The 16,559-nt window shown below is 41.4% G+C and overlaps 1 protein-coding gene across 6 annotated transcripts; it reads right to left on the bottom strand.

Annotated features, from left to right (window-relative positions):
* Positions 1-2,198: 2,198 nt before the first annotated feature.
* Positions 2,199-13,212, bottom strand: gata3 (GATA binding protein 3). 6 transcript variants are annotated; one of them, XM_010768087.1, is made up of 6 exons: positions 8,417-8,755; positions 7,940-8,306; positions 6,526-7,044; positions 4,584-4,640; positions 4,381-4,427; positions 2,199-2,360 (listed from the first exon to the last, which is right to left on the bottom strand). In XM_010768087.1, the coding sequence occupies exons 2-6, from the start codon at positions 8,163-8,165 to the stop codon at positions 2,214-2,216; spliced, it is 996 nt and encodes a 331-aa protein (XP_010766389.1). In that variant the 5' UTR covers positions 8,166-8,306; positions 8,417-8,755; the 3' UTR covers positions 2,199-2,213. The 6 variants fall into 6 exon arrangements, with proteins under 6 accessions (XP_010766389.1, XP_010766391.1, XP_010766387.1 ...); XM_010768089.1 differs by having other exon boundaries at positions 6,583-7,044; XM_010768085.1 differs by lacking the exons at positions 4,381-4,427; positions 8,417-8,755 and adding an exon at positions 13,040-13,212 and having other exon boundaries at positions 4,495-4,640.
* Between the last annotated feature and the right edge of the window lie 3,347 nt (positions 13,213-16,559).

The raw sequence follows: 16,559 nt of genomic DNA, 5'->3' as shown, positions 1-16,559 counted from the left end.
GTACGTACGTAGTACGTACGTAGTACGTACGTACGTACGTACGTACGTACGTACGTACGTACGTACGTACGTACGTACGTACGTACGTACGTACGTACGTACGTACGTACGTACGTACGTACGTACGTACGTACGTACGTACGTACGTACGTACGTACGTACGTACGTACGTACGTCGTACGTACGTACGTACGTAGTAGTAGTACGTACGTACGTACGTACGTAGTACGTAGTAGTACGTAGTAGTACGTAGTAGTACGTAGTAGTGTGTGTAGTGTGTAGTGTGTGTGTGTGTGTGTGTGTGTGTGTGTGTGTGTGTGTGTGTGTGTGTGTGTGTGTGTGTGTGTGTGTGTGTGTGTGTGTGTGTGTGTGTGTGTGTGTGTGGCTGGATTTAGATGTTGATTCGTTTAGGCTGAACTGTATCTGTGACTGTGCCAGAAAGAAAGAGAGAAACAGGAAAGATGGAGGGGAGATGGAGCGAGTGTGCAGAACAGAGACGGTGAAGGGTCTGGCAGCTAACGGCGAACACAGAGACACATGGCCATGACGACCGCCAGCGCCGGCCAAGTCCTCCTCTCCTCCCTCCTCCTTAACCGCGTGGCCGTCTTCTGGCCAAAATGGCCCCAGATGCCATATTCCAGCATAGGTTTATCTGGGGATGGGAGCTGGATGATGGAATTCGGGCTTTGAGCAGGATTATGAGGGGAGGTGGATGAGGCCGACTGGCTTCCTGCTCTTTTTGAGCACTTCTTCCTGGGGAAAGGGGAGATTCTGCCTGAGACATTGGCATTTTAGTGGCCTGAGTGATTAGTGGAGGGCAGAGCTCTATCTGCAGTGATGTGGTTTCAATCTCTAAGATGTGGTTCCATACTGGGGGACTCTCTGCCGTGCTTCCAGCTCTAAGGCATGCTACGCCCACCTAGAGCCAGTCAGGCCTGCCCTTTGATGCTGAGATGTCTCACAGAGGAAGCCTTGGGCCTCCGGCCTGCGCCCGGCCGCCGCCCAAGCACATCAAACAAAAGCCAAGAGAGTACAAGTCAATGACCACCGCAGAATACACAGAGCAGACCCTCACATCCTCTGTCCCAAAACCAGCAGCTAACCACCTGAAAGCGTGCTCAGAGGTGTCAAAGCTGAGCACACTGTACTACGTTCAGAGATCGAAAGATGAGAAAGACATATTTCACACGCGGTGACTAAACCCTGATTACTGAAAAGAGTCTGTCTGTGTTTTTGGTGTTAACAAGACCTCCTGTTTGTGGCAACTTTTCCTGTGTTCACAAGCTTCTTATCTAAGCTTACGGGACAACACACTGTACCACCAAGTGTTTTGGGACACACATGCAGGCGAGCAGGGCTAAAGTCTCCATGCAAAATGTGGAATTTGTTTCAAAGGGAGCAACAGAAGTCTGGATTTACCAAAATAAACTCATTTTACAATTACTCCAAGGTCAGGGTCAGTTCAAATGCTAATATGTGGACTGGGAAATATTATTCTTCTCTCCTTTTAACCTTGGTCTGAATCTGTTTCTGCAGCCCTATGCCAAAAGTAACATGGGAAAATGATTTAGTGTGAGGCGCTTGCATGACAAGCATGGAGCGGGATACTCTTCTCCTCACACACAGGAATATATAACCTCTATCTGTTGACTGAAGAGGGGAAATATTACCTACATGTGGCCTCGAGAACTTATTATTATTATTAGTTACAACTACAATGGCTTTTTGATTAAAAGTGACAGCTTTGTGCTGAAGAGAGGAGAGAGGGGGGAGATAAACGAGTCCCTGGGGTCTTCAGATTGAGGTTGTGAAATGATGTGGTGAGGCGCTAACCGACCCAAAACGAATCAGGCGGATTGGTGGTCAGAGGGGGGACTCTGAGTCCCTGGCGAACCAAAAGGCTAGAAATAAGAAGAAAAAAAATCGGCCTGGAAATTAATCGAATTTTAATTAAGCCCCCTTCTTTAATATTCAAAAGCAAACCGGCTGCGGGCTTGGTTCACTTATACATTTTAGATTCGCACTTACTGCCAATAAATCCTATTAATTCCACACTGTTTGTTATCGCCGTGGCCCGGAAATCCTCAGCAGGGACAAATCAGATAAAATATGCAGAGGAGGAGGGCAAGGTGGGACGTGATGAGGGAGAAATAAAGATGGAGATGGAGGAATAAGTATTCAGGACATGCTGTTTGATGGGATACCGAGATCTCCTATGAAGGTTTATTACTTACATTGTGCAGTTTGTAGTACAGGCCGCAGGCGTTACACACCGGGTCCCCGTTGGCGTTTCTCCGCCACAGCGTCGTCGTCGTGGTCTGGCAGTTTGCACACGACGTCCCGGCGCGTCTGGCTGCAGACTGCACAAACACAGAGGGGCAAAGAGCGTCACGTGACCAGGTGATTACCCAACCAACATGGATGCATTTAAGATCTACATTCAGGGCTGCAATTCCTGTAAAGAATACGTGATTCTAGCACTGTGATAAAAATGAAAATATGGCGTTTGTTGATGTGATTTAATAAATAAATATTGGGCTGAAATAGATCACAAAAAAATCGTCTTTAAGGTTGTTTATTTTTTATTTTTGCCGACATGTATATGGCATCTTGCATAATAGCCTACAACATATCTATAAATGCAATAAGAAATTGCAATTTTACTTCCTTTCATTTAAATGAAATGTCTATGTTTTACTTATGTGTATTCTGTTAAAGCTATTTATAAAAGACAAATCGTGCTGATCAAAAAAAAGCTGGATGTACATTGTTAATGTGCACCCCATAGTTCTTATTTTGTAATTTTAAAAATAGCTTTAAATAAAGACATAAATACCTAAATCAGAGCTGCTTTCACTCCAGGCTAAAAATAGCGTCATAGAGCACATACCTCCTGAAGAATAAATATTTACAGAAGACATAAAAGCAGAGCCTTGAAATAAGAGAGCTATTAAATCTGATTAAATGTCCTCTTTAAATGCATGGTTGTGCCACGAAAGCCCGTTTAAAATGTCGACCTCGTGACGTGAAAAAATTCAAGTGAAAAGGAAGAACATAACGATTTATTATCGATTAAAAGACTCTTATATAAGATGATTCTAAAACGGTGACAATATGGAAAGAAAATAATAAGATATCATGCAGTGAGATGAACCATGAGCAATAATTGCACGCCAATTAAAAGCATAATAAAAAAAGAAAATGTGGATATTTTTAGCTTCGCTGCAGGCTACAGCAGAGTAAAAGCCTCTCTTCATCCTGACACAGTGAAAGTCATGTCTTCCATGGATTTACTGCCTGTCTTACGGCCCAGTTTGCAGCACTGGCCTGACATTGATGTTATAATCTCTAAAAACAATCGATAGACAGGTGAGCGCAAAGGACACACTAACGTAAAGGACTACATTATCTCAGGGAGGGATTTCCAATTATACACACGTGGTGGCCTAATAACCCCTGCTGTATGCTGTGAATAACCAATCAGCTCGGAGGAATAAGCCTTATTAAGTTCGTATAAAATGTGTTTGGCTATGATCTTAACCTTTACTTCAGTCCTTTTTTTAATTATGATTACGCTTGCTGTCAAATCAGCAAATAATCTCTTCTCTCTGCCAAGTAACATTACATTTGAGCATACGAGCTATTATTAAATCGAAATTGGCACATTGGCAGGTCATCTATTGGTTCTATGGTGTCACTTCCTGGCCTATAAATAAGATTATTTTTGTTTAAATAGGTCAAATGTGGCGTGCCAATTACCCACTTTAGCCACCAGCCGCGCGTATTTGAGGGGAGAATCTAACACTAAATAATCTCGAGTCGTGACTGTGCTGGCCTCTGTGTTTTGACTGGGGAAGCGGGTTGTGTTGTTAAAAGCGACTTATCTGCGCTGCTCAGATATCCGGCAGCCCTTTCCTGGGAAGTCAGGTTTTCACATTAGAGGCGAAGAGGAGAGAAAAGGTCCAGAACAGGACTGGATACTTGCCTCGAAAGATTTTGCTCATATAAGAAGGCTGGGGAACTCCTCTAAAGATAAAGATACAGCTTTGATGATAGGGGCTTTCCCTGACATAACTGCTAACAAATAACTCGACCTGGAGCATTCATAAGTATTGCAATAAAACAGCCTACAAATGTATCGTAAAATGTCAAAATAATGTTTAAAAGATGGAGCTCATTGTGCGTTTTAAAATGCAGGCCTGCAGCCACAAGCTACAGAAGCTCTCTTTAATGGAGGCAATGCATCTCCAGAATAATACACATGGGGCCTAAACAGAATAATCAATGACAATTTTAGCAAATAAAAAATAGCATCGTCATTGCATTTAAAAAAAAAAAAACGGTGCAGTTTTTTCTATGGTAGTATCTGAAAACAGAGACCTGCACTTGTCGAGTCAATTTCCTGCAGCTAATAGGCCTACTTCTTCCTGGATAGGGGAAAAACAGAGAGAGAGACGGAAATGTCATCAATAGAGAAATGTGGTGGAGACGTACCAGCCGCCGCTTGGGTTTGATGAGAGGGCGATTCTGCCCGTTCATCTTGTGATAGAGTCCGCAGGCGTTACACAGATAGTGACCCGTACCGTCCCGCCTCCACAGCGGAGTAGACGTGGCCCCGCAGTTCACACACTCTCTACCTTCTGCAAGAGCCACCACACATTCACACACACGCACAGAAAACATGGGAGAGAGTACCAGGTCAGTTAGTCCTTGAAAAATAATTATTGATTATTCAAGACACACATTACATCTGGTAAAAACATGCAAATGCAGGAAAAGCGTCAACAACCATGATAATGTAATATTTGAAATACAGGTATGACTTATACTGCATCACATATTACATTTTTACCACAAACATTAACTCATTAGACACATGTAAATGTTGATTATGATGAATAGTTTTTGTTGAGGTCCATAAAACTGCATTTCTTTTTTAAAACAACAAATATTTTAGACACGGTTTCATGGTTTTAAAAATAGTCCGTGGTCATTTAAACAAAATAAGCCTTCTTATTTTTCTTGTCACCCAGTATATAGTTTGAATAATAATAATCATAATAATACGTCAATTTTGCCTATATCTTTTTTTTTCATATCAGTCTGTCTTTTATTTTTGAAACGATTGAGGGGTCCATGTTTGACTGACACTTCTCTAGTGACCCCGACAGGTGAGCCGCGCACTGACAGTGTGATTATAGAGAGGGGGGGGTGCTGAAACTGAAACAAGGGTGCTGCAGCCACACTCACATTATTTGAAAGCAGAGACTCACACAGGGCTTTTGTGCAACGCAGAGAGCCTTTTTGCATTTTCATGCAGCCGCACTTCCCCTTTTTACCGAGCTGCAAAACACAGCCCTTCTTCTTCACACATCAGAGACATGTGTCAGGCTGACTCGTGCCCGCGTTTTAACGTGACAGACATGCAAGTGTCTAAAAAATAAATCTGTTTTATCCTGCTGCTGAAATCATACATGATCCAGTGCATATTACTCGAGTAAAAACAGGCCTCAGCAATACAGATTTAGAACATTACACAAGGTGTGTTTGACGCGAACACTGAACTAATAAAGTCTGAATACTAATCATATCGGTAAATATCTTAAAACGTACATTATCCTCCAATTAAAATCTTTATTTGCATTAAGTGTGTGAATGCTGAATAATCCCGATGATATGCATCAACTAATCCACAGTTTTCTATACTCCATTCAAAGCCTCTGATATTAATCTCATTACAGGAAACTGCTTTTCAGCTGAGCAGCCGCAACCTTTAAAATAATTACCATCCTTGCCTAACAATTTTTGAAATATTTCCCCACACTCTCTCTTTCCCTTCCCTCCCTCAATGCTTCGTGCACGGCAGAGGCTCAGCCGCTTTTCCCTGTGAATGAACGAGCAGCATCCGGTGCTCTCTCGCTGGATAAACAATGCAACTGTGGCGTGCACTGGTGTGACAGTAATGGGATTATCCTAAACATATAAACGGGGCGACACTGGCCGGAGAGCTGGCTTCCCCTCTGTCTCTCTCTGCCTCTGTGAGTGTAGAGGAGGAAGAAAAAACACGACCTAAACGAATCTAAGCATTCAACCCCTTTGCGTAATGATTGGGGTTTTTTGTTGGGGTAAAAATATCTTTACTCTGGGATATAGATTATTTTTTTATTTTTTTATATTGTATTTATTTTCCACATTTCATTTGGAAATTTTACTTGTATTATATATTTTTTATCTTAATGTATTATTATTATTATTATTATTATTCGTATAATTATTATTTGTATTATTATTATCATTATATCAGATAATGAAAGAAAGCTTTGAGGCATATTGTACGCCTGATTATAATACAGCTTGACCTGCATGGCCTTTAGCCCCAAAAGGAGAAGTTGTTCATGTGAGGGATGTATATGAGCTGCTCATGGGCATTTTTTGTATATGAGATTGAACATGGCTGATCATTACGCCTGCACATCTGGGGAATAATGTTAGATCAAAAGGGAATGTAGTAAAGCGCACGCCTACCTGAACAGGACCTTGATTTTGGTCTTGTTTTGGAACCATAACTAGAGGATGACCCACCTATCAGGCTACTTGGTGGGAAGAGGCCTGGGCCGTATTCAGGGACATAAGATGGGTATGAGGCGAGTGGGTGGTGGGCAGAGGAAGACCCTGCTCCGATTGATGCCACGCTCCGGCTGTGAGCTGACTCCAGTTTCATACTCTCGGCCAGGGTCACCTGGTACTTTATGCACTCTTTGTCCTCCTGTCTCCCGGAGTTAGACATGCCGGGGTCCGGGGACACGTCTTTCGGCGGGGTCGGGGGAAACGTGAAGAGGTGCGGACTGGAGTGACCGGTGGACAGGGAGGAGGAGGAAGCGGAGGGGTATACGGACAGGCCTGCCGGGGAGCCGTGGTGCAGGGGGTTTTTGGGGAAGGGGCTCAGGTTCCAGGGAGACGTGCTGTGGTGCGGGGCGATGCCTTTGCTGCCCTCCAGCCAGGGCAGGGAGCCGTGCAGTAATGAGGGACGGCACACCTGGCTACCTGGGTCGCAGAAACACAAGAAACATCACAACCTGAGCTCAGTCTGCGACCATACAAACACACTCTGATCAACCATTTAGCAGCGTAAAAGTCCAACTGTGTGCCTGAACAAGCCATCGATTATTATCATTATCATTTTTGTTAACACATTAATTTGCTTATAGCAATAACATTTCTAACAAGAATATTTCACCTCATTCGTTTCCCTGTTATGTATAGAAACGAGTTACATATGCATATTTTGCCCTGTGCTTTTTCCTTTTAAACAGGCCCTGATGCAACTAAATGCTTGTAAGTCAAAAGCCTAAATAGAGACAACATGGTGAATTAACTGTTGAGGAAGTCTACGATATAGGGAACTCTTAAAATAACTACGACCTAATGAACAAATATATACATAAAGAAGTGAAAACATGCTATTTAAAATTACCAACATATTCCAGGTGAAACTGCATGAGATATCTGTGCCAACATATCTATTTGTTTAAATTCATGACTAAATTGGGGAAATAAATTACGCGCGGAATTTTAATAGAAACTTCTGACATGGGTCAGCTGGATGTAATATTTTGTTCCATGTCTGTGAAGTTTAGACGGGGATAGAATGCGATATAAGCGGTAGACAGAAACCAAAGACAAACTGGAGGTAAACCATACATATTTACGGGGTGGTTTCACAACACTTTACGCTCTCAGGTTTTTTAAGACGATGTCAACTCAGGCCAAAACCGAAACCTGGCCTGCATCACAGTCAGATAATGCAAACAATTCCAAGCACAGAGACAGTAATTGAGTATTTGCTTCAGGGCTAAATTACGCACAAGGATCTAAAGACTAGCCTAGCCTATAATGTTCACATTATTAAATAAAAGGCCTAAACAGGGACTTTACTTACTGTGTGGAGGAGGAGGGTACCTCTGGACGGCTCGCACTGAGTTTCCATAGTATTGAGGGACGTGGTTCCCCTGCGCGTCGATATTAAAGAGTACATCCACATCGTCAGGTAGCTGGTACTGCGAAGGGTCCATGTATGAGTGGCCGAGGCCCGGGTGATGTGAGCCGGGGTGCTGCTCATTCAGATGATGGCTCATCCATCTTGGCTGATCCGAACTTACTTCCATTGCTTTTGTTGCTTTTTTTCTTTAGTAAATGTTCATGCACTCCGAAGCAAATCGGTATAAGTCACGAGATAAGAAATAAACTGTCCCAAATCCGTGTTTCTTTCAGTTAAATCCACAGGTTCCGCGCTTGCTTCCGATCACCTGGAGACAGAGATAATAATTAATTGTCTTATTGTTTTTATAGTTCACATGCAGTAGGCTACGGCTAAAATAAATGTTCCCGGGTTAAAAAGAAAAAACACAAAACCTACCCCTACATTACAAATGCAACAAAGCTGTTGTCATAATAATACGTCCAAAATGGAATCCAGCTCCACGCAGATTTCCTGAACCGCTCTTTCAGAAGAAAAGCGTTTTCAGCCAGGCTCAACAAGTAGTGGAGGTCTGCGCAGCGGATGGCTTCACTGACCGGCACCAGCAAGTTAAACTCTGTGATCAAATCTGTTTGTGCGCAGTTGTACCCTCTCCATTAACTCCTCTCTCTATCTCTCTCTCTCTCTCTCTCTCCCTCTCGTCTGTGTGGCGTTTGCTCGCTCACCCTTGCTCTAACCCTCTTTTTCTCTCTCTCTCTCTCCCTCTCTCTCTAGCTCTCTCTCTACTCTCTTTTTTTTTTTTTCTTTTTTTTTTTTACAGTGAAGGCATTCTTTCAGGATGGCGCCAGGCAGCTCAATGCTTGCAGACAGCTGTGGCGCGACGCAACTTAAGGAGGGTCTGTCAGTGTCATCAGTTAATGGGAGGGGCCTGCCCTAATTGAATATAACGTAGACCAGGGGGGGGCAGGAAGATTTCTTTCAGTGACCTCCTCCAAAAAGATATCATTTATATAGAAGGTAATTCTTCTAAATAGGCCCAATAAAACTTTACACCCTTATCGTGCATGGAAACAAACAAAAAGGCTACACACATTTTTTTTTTAAAGAGGAAAAATTAAGCGTCTCCCCTCCTAAAGAAACATCTAATTAAAATAAAAGTACAAAATAAAGCTTCTTCTTTTTTTACTGCAGTTTGCATTTTTTTAACAGCTTGTGTGTGCAGGAGAAGCTGCAGCAGAGCCTGTTGCTCTGGGACATTTACACTCTTAAAATTGTGACAGTGCGTCCTCTCGCGGTGACAGGCACATTATTATAATGGAAAATCCGAATTGAGCCGACCTACTCACCGTGAAGCAGGCGCGGACAAGGACAAACTGGCAGTCTCACTGAACTTTAGACTGCGAAAAATAAATAAACTAAACCCTACAATAGGCTTTTATTGTCTTTCAGTTAACTTACATGCATCTGAGCAATAACCATACCCTCAGACACACAGGCAACAATGGCTCATGTCATTATTTATTAAGAAAACAGTGCATTAAATGTAACGCGAAAGAGCTCACAGGAAGTGATTTACCCCAGCTCGCTTTTCATCTTTTTCAGCTTTAACAAATTAACATCAACAATAAAAATACAAAATAAAAAAACATTTTCCCATTTAAATCAGAGAGGAGTTACTCTGTGTGTTCAATTTCATACATGCACGATGCCTCGCAAAGGGGGGGGTCCTTCGGGAAGTATTTTATGTCTGAAGCCCAGTTGGGCTTCTCCATATTCTCTCAGATTGTGTAATATAGATATTGTGTGTCTGTGTAGGGGGCAGCCTCGGCGACGCTACTGGATGTGACGTCACCGCGGTGTTAAACAGTCAGGAAATGAGCCCTTACTCCCACTGAAGCGCGCAGCAGTGGGTAGGCATCGGGTGCGCGCACGCCCTTGCACCACGACGCACTATAATATCAGGTAGGGTCGGTTTAATGTGGCTGCACCGAAGTGCATGAAATTGACCATCACTGATCGATAGTATTCATTATAAAAAGGCTTTATTTTAATCATCAGAAATGTTTAACCCAAGGCCATGTGCTAAGGCGATGACTCCATTAGCTATTCATTTAATTAATTTTCTTTGATATCGAGGTTGTTCTGAGTGACTGAGCGAGATTTGGCAATGCGTTGTATTTTTCTCTCTCCAGGATAGCCCTATACCTGGAGAGGGGGGGGAGCGTTCCTCACTCATGCAAACCTGAGACTGAACTTGGATGCAAACTGCTGTAGCTGCCATTGTCAAACTGTCAGCGGACTCGTGTAATTATCCTCTTGAAAAGTATCGCGGAGCCATTATCCACAAAGTACCCGTTATAGGTGCTCAGAGGCAACACATGACGGTAAATGTAGCCTCAAATCCCGATTATGTTTTTTTGTTTCATGACTTGGATGTATCGAAGCTTAGAGAATGGGACATGGAAGCCATCCCATGTCTTGATTCCCGAGCCTCCGTGTCAATAACGCCGGAGCTTATTCAGCACAGAATACGACTGGCTCTCATAAAAAGTTGTCATTGATAATCCCAAACTGTCGCTATATATGAGGGGGAACGAGTGGCTTCAGTTCCTTTTCTCTGTCAGTGAGTGTAAAGCGTTGCTCTATTTTTGAAGTTATTGGCCTACAAATACAGAGCTGTTTTGCGTAAAGGTTGATTCATAAAAGTAGGCGAGGGGCCAATCGGGTTTCTTGATGGCATAGATCTGATTATGTCAGCCAGTCGTGATTAAAATCAAAACATAGATGGCACAGTTCCTTTTCTAAATCACGGCTGAGAATTTAAGACAGGAACGGATTAAACCATTGCCAGTGAGGGGGATGTTTTAGATAACGTCTGTATTGTGTGTGTGTGTGTGTGTGTGTGTGTGTGTGTGTGTGTGTGTGTGTGTGTGTGTACTTTGTCCCCCAACTTCCTGTGTGTGACCTCATCAGCAATTACAATCACTCTTTTGCCTCATAAATAATATTGTCCTTCCGCCAGCTGATTTATCAGAAGTCAGGCAGATACAGTCACACAACAATAATAATAGGCTACTATAAAATAATATTTAAAAAATACACTAGCCTACTATATATTAGTAATACTAACAATAAATAAATACATTCAATAATGATAACACATGTTTAAATAAGCAGCACACATAAATGTTGTTTAGAAATTAGAGCAAATACAATATAGGTATAGAATTGTATAATATTATGGTGTGTGTGTGTGTGTGTGTGTGTGTGTGTGTGTGTGTGTGTGTGTGTGTGTGTGTGTGTGTGTGTGTGTGTGTGTGTGTGTGTGTGTGTGTGTGTGTGTGTGATCAAAAGCTTTGGTGTCTGGGTTTTATCATATTTTGCTCACTTAATTTCAACCTGAACTGTACTTATGTTACGAGCATTTATTCATAAATATAAAAATAATTTATATTGGCGAATGTGCACATGTGATGTAAATGATAAAAACAGTAGAGTGCTATATTTTTTGCCTGCTATAACAATGAAGATGCCCAGTCACCCACTATTTAAAATGATATCCGTAATCGTGATATGTTAAATGCTCATACATTTTGAAACCACCCCAGCTAACCTTTATGTTGAATTTATTTTACCCTGTGAGTCATTTGTCACCTCACTAGTCTTTTCAAGAAAAAGGAGCTGCTATTCTGTCAGCATGTGAACCAACTCTGCTTCTCAGAACAAAACGAGGGCGTCAAATTCTGCTTTGTTGAGCACGTAAAACTTGAAGTGGATTTCCTAGAATGATTAAAAATGAGAACATAAGCGGTAGGATAAATCAGCTTTTACTTCGATTTAAAAAAAAAGAAAAAAGACAGAGCAGCACTTCGTAGTTTGTGTCATTCTTCCCAACGAAAAAAAAAAGAGAAAAACAAAACGGTCTGCCAATTGACTGATGCTTATCAGTGTCTATATCGCTCCTCGCCAGACGCACTGATGTAATCTTTCATTTAGCGTGCAGGGCCTTTTCACCTCGTAGATCCCCAACAGAAACAAAGTCATTCATATTTTTATCTAATTCATTAATTCTACTTTAAACATGACACCCTTGTATTATCGCTAAAATGTCCTGAATTGTGAGCCTAGAATAAAAGCAAAATCTTAAAGTATGTGTGCCATAATAAAACAAATTCTGCCACAAAATTCAAATGAAACCATATTCTCTATCTTTGTTTGAAAAAACAAACCATAGTAATAATGTTTGAAAGCAAAAGAATATTTAATCCAACATAAATGACCAGTGTAGACATTTGTAAAACAGACACAAATATATAAAATACCGATTAGGATCAAATCAAGGGTGCGCCACGTCTCGCATGCAGTAAGAGCTCTTGGCCCGTAACGTGTGATGCCCTTAATTTGGCATTCATTCAAACATCGGCCATATCAATACATCGACCAAGACGAGATGGAGGAAACTAATAACAGAGGGGGGAAACGCAGCTTCAGCAAACTCAACTCCTTTTTTTTTTATGACTGCCGGCAATAATCAGATCAATTTCACGGCTTCTATGGGATCCATGCTTATATCGCCAACCTGAGCTATGTAATAGGTTGTTAAAAACCTCATCTGCGCTATTTTAGGGAGCCGGTTTTGATGGTGGCTAAATATTTGAAGAAATGTAGTTAGCTGGCCACATTTTTTTGTACATATCAATCCCAAGTGACACAAGAGGAAACTGTGGCTAATTATTACCGTAGCTAATTTCGCTCTCCATGAAAAAAATAACAACAAACAGCTCACAACGACGTTAAAAGGCATCAATGGCGGACGTTGTGGACATTGTATTATCAACACCCCTTTTCAGTGCACACAGAGATAAATGAAGCGGCAGCTCCCTCTCTGGATTCAACGAAGTCCCGATTTCTTTTCGTTTTATTTTCATTTTACGCACACGTTAACCCCTTCGCAAAAGTTTCCCATCATTCAAAAACGAAATACAAAGCCAGCGAGTGAAGAGGTAGCCTATTGGACAGAGCATTACGGATGATGGAGAGCAAATCTTAATATTTACTGACCTGTAGTGGACGCTGATCGGAGACTTTTTTTCTGCAAATGTGAAGAAAGAGTGACATAGAGGTGAAGACGCCGATGGCATTTAGAGTTAGACGGAGAGACAGTGAGACTGATGCACGAAGAAGAAGCAGAAAAACCCTCTCAGAGATGGTGGTGGTGTGCGCCCTCGGTCCCGGAGTCACATCACCATATAACACACTGCGAGCAGAGACACCCGCGCACTGACTGTGAGTGCACCAGCACTTCCGGGTATCTGAAAGCATCACCGTAAGAGGAACAGAAACCCAATTAAAAGCTATAGCCACTTGCTTGTTTTTCTTGCACTATTTGTTTCTGACTCTTTTTATTATATATTGAAGACTATGTTGCATTCTTGGATAAGCCTGGGACTTTCATTGTCAACGCTGAAGCTATTGTGCACATGACAATACAACCTTTCAATGATTGCATCTACCAATGGGAATAAATTAGAGCGAAATAATAACGTTTTTTTTATTCAAACAGCCTTTTATAACAACTTTCAAAACGACACATATCCCATATACTGCTTTTCTTTTCTTTTCATGATAATATTTGCAAATAAATAAAGCTAACACCTGACCATGCCAGGTTATGCCTAAACCAAATATATATGCATCCTTATAATATGATGTCCATGGACAGTACATTAAGGGCATACAATAAAGAACATAGTTTTACATGTTTGAAATGTGGATATTAATGTAACTAATGTGTTGTATTTTGTCCCTGATCAAGGCAGAATTCAATGTGTTGTATTATGACTAATAAAATGGTGCCTGTACACTTTGTGCTCTGCAGATATTTCAGTCCTGCACCTCCTTTTGTGTTGCAGGAGCAGCCTTTCCTCCCCTCTGCCTGCCACAAAGAACAGGTGAAGCCATAGCTGCTGCTGGTTTCTAATCAACAGAGAAGATCCGCGCCAAACTCCACAGCAATTAAGAGCTACATCTGAACAATGTGTAAGCAAACAAATCTGAAATCTTTCCATATCGAAATGCGGGCTGAGGTTTGTAGCAGTTTGTTCTGAAAACGGAATAAGCTTCCTTATGCATCCAACCCGGAGCACAGAGGCCTGCTAGCTGCTTATTGACACCATGGTTCATTGAAAGGAGCACCAAGCAAATCCGATCCTTCTCTCTGTGAAATGCACTGAGGGAAAAAAGAGCGAGGAGGAGAGGGAGGATGCTGCAGGCTCGGTATCTCTCACGTTGCGCCTTGACTCTTCGAAGGAGAATGTAAACTGATCACACCCAAATCTATCTTTGGGGAAGAAATTCAATTAAGGTAATAAATTAAAGATAATCGGCGCAAACGTTGTATTATAACTCACCAATGCCAAATATGTCTTTTTAAATCAATGAATTATTCAGTTTCCACGCAGCAGAGTATTTCGTTTATGGAATTAGTATTTCAATATCTAAATAGAATTAGAAAATCCATATAGTAATGATTTATTAATCTGCTTTTGACGTAAATAAAGTGCTTATTTCTGGGAATGATTAGCTTTTCCATTTCAATGCAAAGGTGAAGTTAATATGATAAATGCACAAATTGATTGTTTTGATACTAGCTAATGAAAAACAACAGTTAAACCATATTTATGCCGCAGATAATTAAAGCATATTATAGGTTTAATAAATAGATTAATTATGAGTGAAATAACGAGAATCAATTGGTTGTGTTTTGCAATTTAATAAGGGAGGAAATACATTTAACATTTTTTAAAGGGAGTGGATACAAAATGCATTTTTTTTAGAAAGGGGGGTGGGTGCAGATTGTGTGGAGTTAATTAATTGTAAATGATGAGTGTGAATGGTTCCGGGTTTACGTTACGTTACTAGGCCACGCTGTAGGCCTATCACATTATGGGGTGTAGTCTCCGTTTTGCACTTTATTCTATATCTCCGCCTGCTGATGTATATAATCTCAGCAGCAGATAGAATGAGGAGTTAAATGTCACCTTTATATTCTGATTAAATACAGCAGCGTGTTTTGGTTGCATCATGTTTTTTCTGAGTTAATTTTGCAGCAGCGCTTTATCCTAAGCCACCTCTGCATCGTGGCTTTTCTGCCCCGTTAGTGCGTAAACGGAGTAAATCATTTACGGTCACCCGCTTTTATAGCCTCGTGGTGTAGCCTACATTTCATTAGACACTTCCCACTCCAAATGTGAAATAAACGCTGCAGTATCTCTTTTTCTCCCTGCCTACATGATTCCTCGCTGTAAATGTCGAATAAGATGACCTTAATTTGAGACAAAACACCTCCAAAATGTATGGGCCTCGCATTATCTATTTACTTATTTATTTTCTCAATGTGTTTTATTATTCTCGTCCTATGCACCCTCCAAACGTTAAGCCAATGTGTGTTTTTTTTCACACGGCAGCTTCTCCCTGCGATTTTATTTTTAAAATATTAGGCCGAGGTGGGGAGAATTATAAACGACTGTGCTCTTATCTGCTCCCTTCACGTATCCAGGATCACAGAAGCTGATTAAGAAAGAAGTCACAGCCAACGCTGGATTCATAATGATTTGGAATAATGAATCCTTATCTCCCCTCTGCAGATTATCAGCCTTTCAGCTCGCCATGTTTTGTTACATGGGATAATTTATTGCATCTAATACATCACAATGAATCTGATGGGGGAAAGTGATGGCCATGTTAGCAGAGAGGCTGCTTTTTTATATCCCGGAGCAATGAAATGCCTTTACGATTTTTAATTGGTAAAATATAAGGGGGATCTGATAAAAAAAAATAGTAAAAAAAATAGAAGCACCGAGGTATAATCTTGCCTGCTAGTGTTCCAGCAGCACTCTGCACTATAATTAGTGTGTCAATTTCAACCTGAAATTAACAGCATCGACCTGCCATCTCTGCCTCCGCCGGCGGAGTCAGCTAGATCCTAATTTCGCATGATTTATTTTTCACCAAGAAGAGATAATTAATCATAAACACTGAAAACAGTGCAGCGAAGTGGAGATAACAAAAATATTTGCATCTAAAAAGATTCCATGAAGCTAATTCGTTTCCAGAACCCCCTCCATCCCGAGCCCACCTGATCTAGCTGCAGTTCTCATGAGTACCTCCATGATTTTTTTTTTGGATTAATCTTTGGGTGGCGATGTGTCATTAATCACCACATAGGGTGGGGTGGGGTGGGGGGGGGGGGCGGAGACATGTGGGCCCCTGCATACACCAGCTACAGTGTGGGGAACTGTAATTGTTGGATTTTGGATCATGTGCATGAGGCTGTCACTGTTGTTGGGAAATGTGCCATCTTATTTATTTTTTTATTTAAAGGGGAGGGAGGTGCAGCCTGTTAGCCTGACAACCAGCAGGATGCAATGTGCACTAGCTAATATAATAATAATATTAACTATATATTGGTTATTATTGTTATTATTGGATAATCATTCTTTGTTTGGAACTCGTCCTTGGCACAGTGCCCGTGCAGCTCTGATTTTTTGGATGGCGCTATGTTTAAACTTGGGCATGCTCA

This window comes from Notothenia coriiceps, unplaced genomic scaffold (genome assembly GCF_000735185.1).
Source record: "Notothenia coriiceps isolate Sejong01 unplaced genomic scaffold, NC01 NC01_scaffold00005099, whole genome shotgun sequence".
In the NCBI taxonomy this organism is placed as follows: domain Eukaryota; kingdom Metazoa; phylum Chordata; class Actinopteri; order Perciformes; family Nototheniidae; genus Notothenia; species Notothenia coriiceps.
The sequence above is the reverse complement of the archived record's forward strand: the minus strand, read 5'-3'. Positions and strand labels throughout refer to the sequence as shown.

Excerpts from the sequence above, each read along its gene's own strand:
- gata3 (XM_010768085.1), bottom strand. The coding sequence starts at position 8,165 with ATGGAAGTAAGTTCGGATCAGCCAAGATGGATGAGCCATCATCTGAAT. Across the intron at positions 7,045-7,939 it reads GTACCCTCCTCCTCCACACA|GTAGCCAGGTGTGCCGTCCC; the intron begins GTAAGTAAAGTC and ends TCTGCGACCCAG. Across the intron at positions 4,641-6,525 it reads AAAATCAAGGTCCTGTTCAG|AAGGTAGAGAGTGTGTGAAC; the intron begins GTAGGCGTGCGC and ends TGGCTCTTGCAG.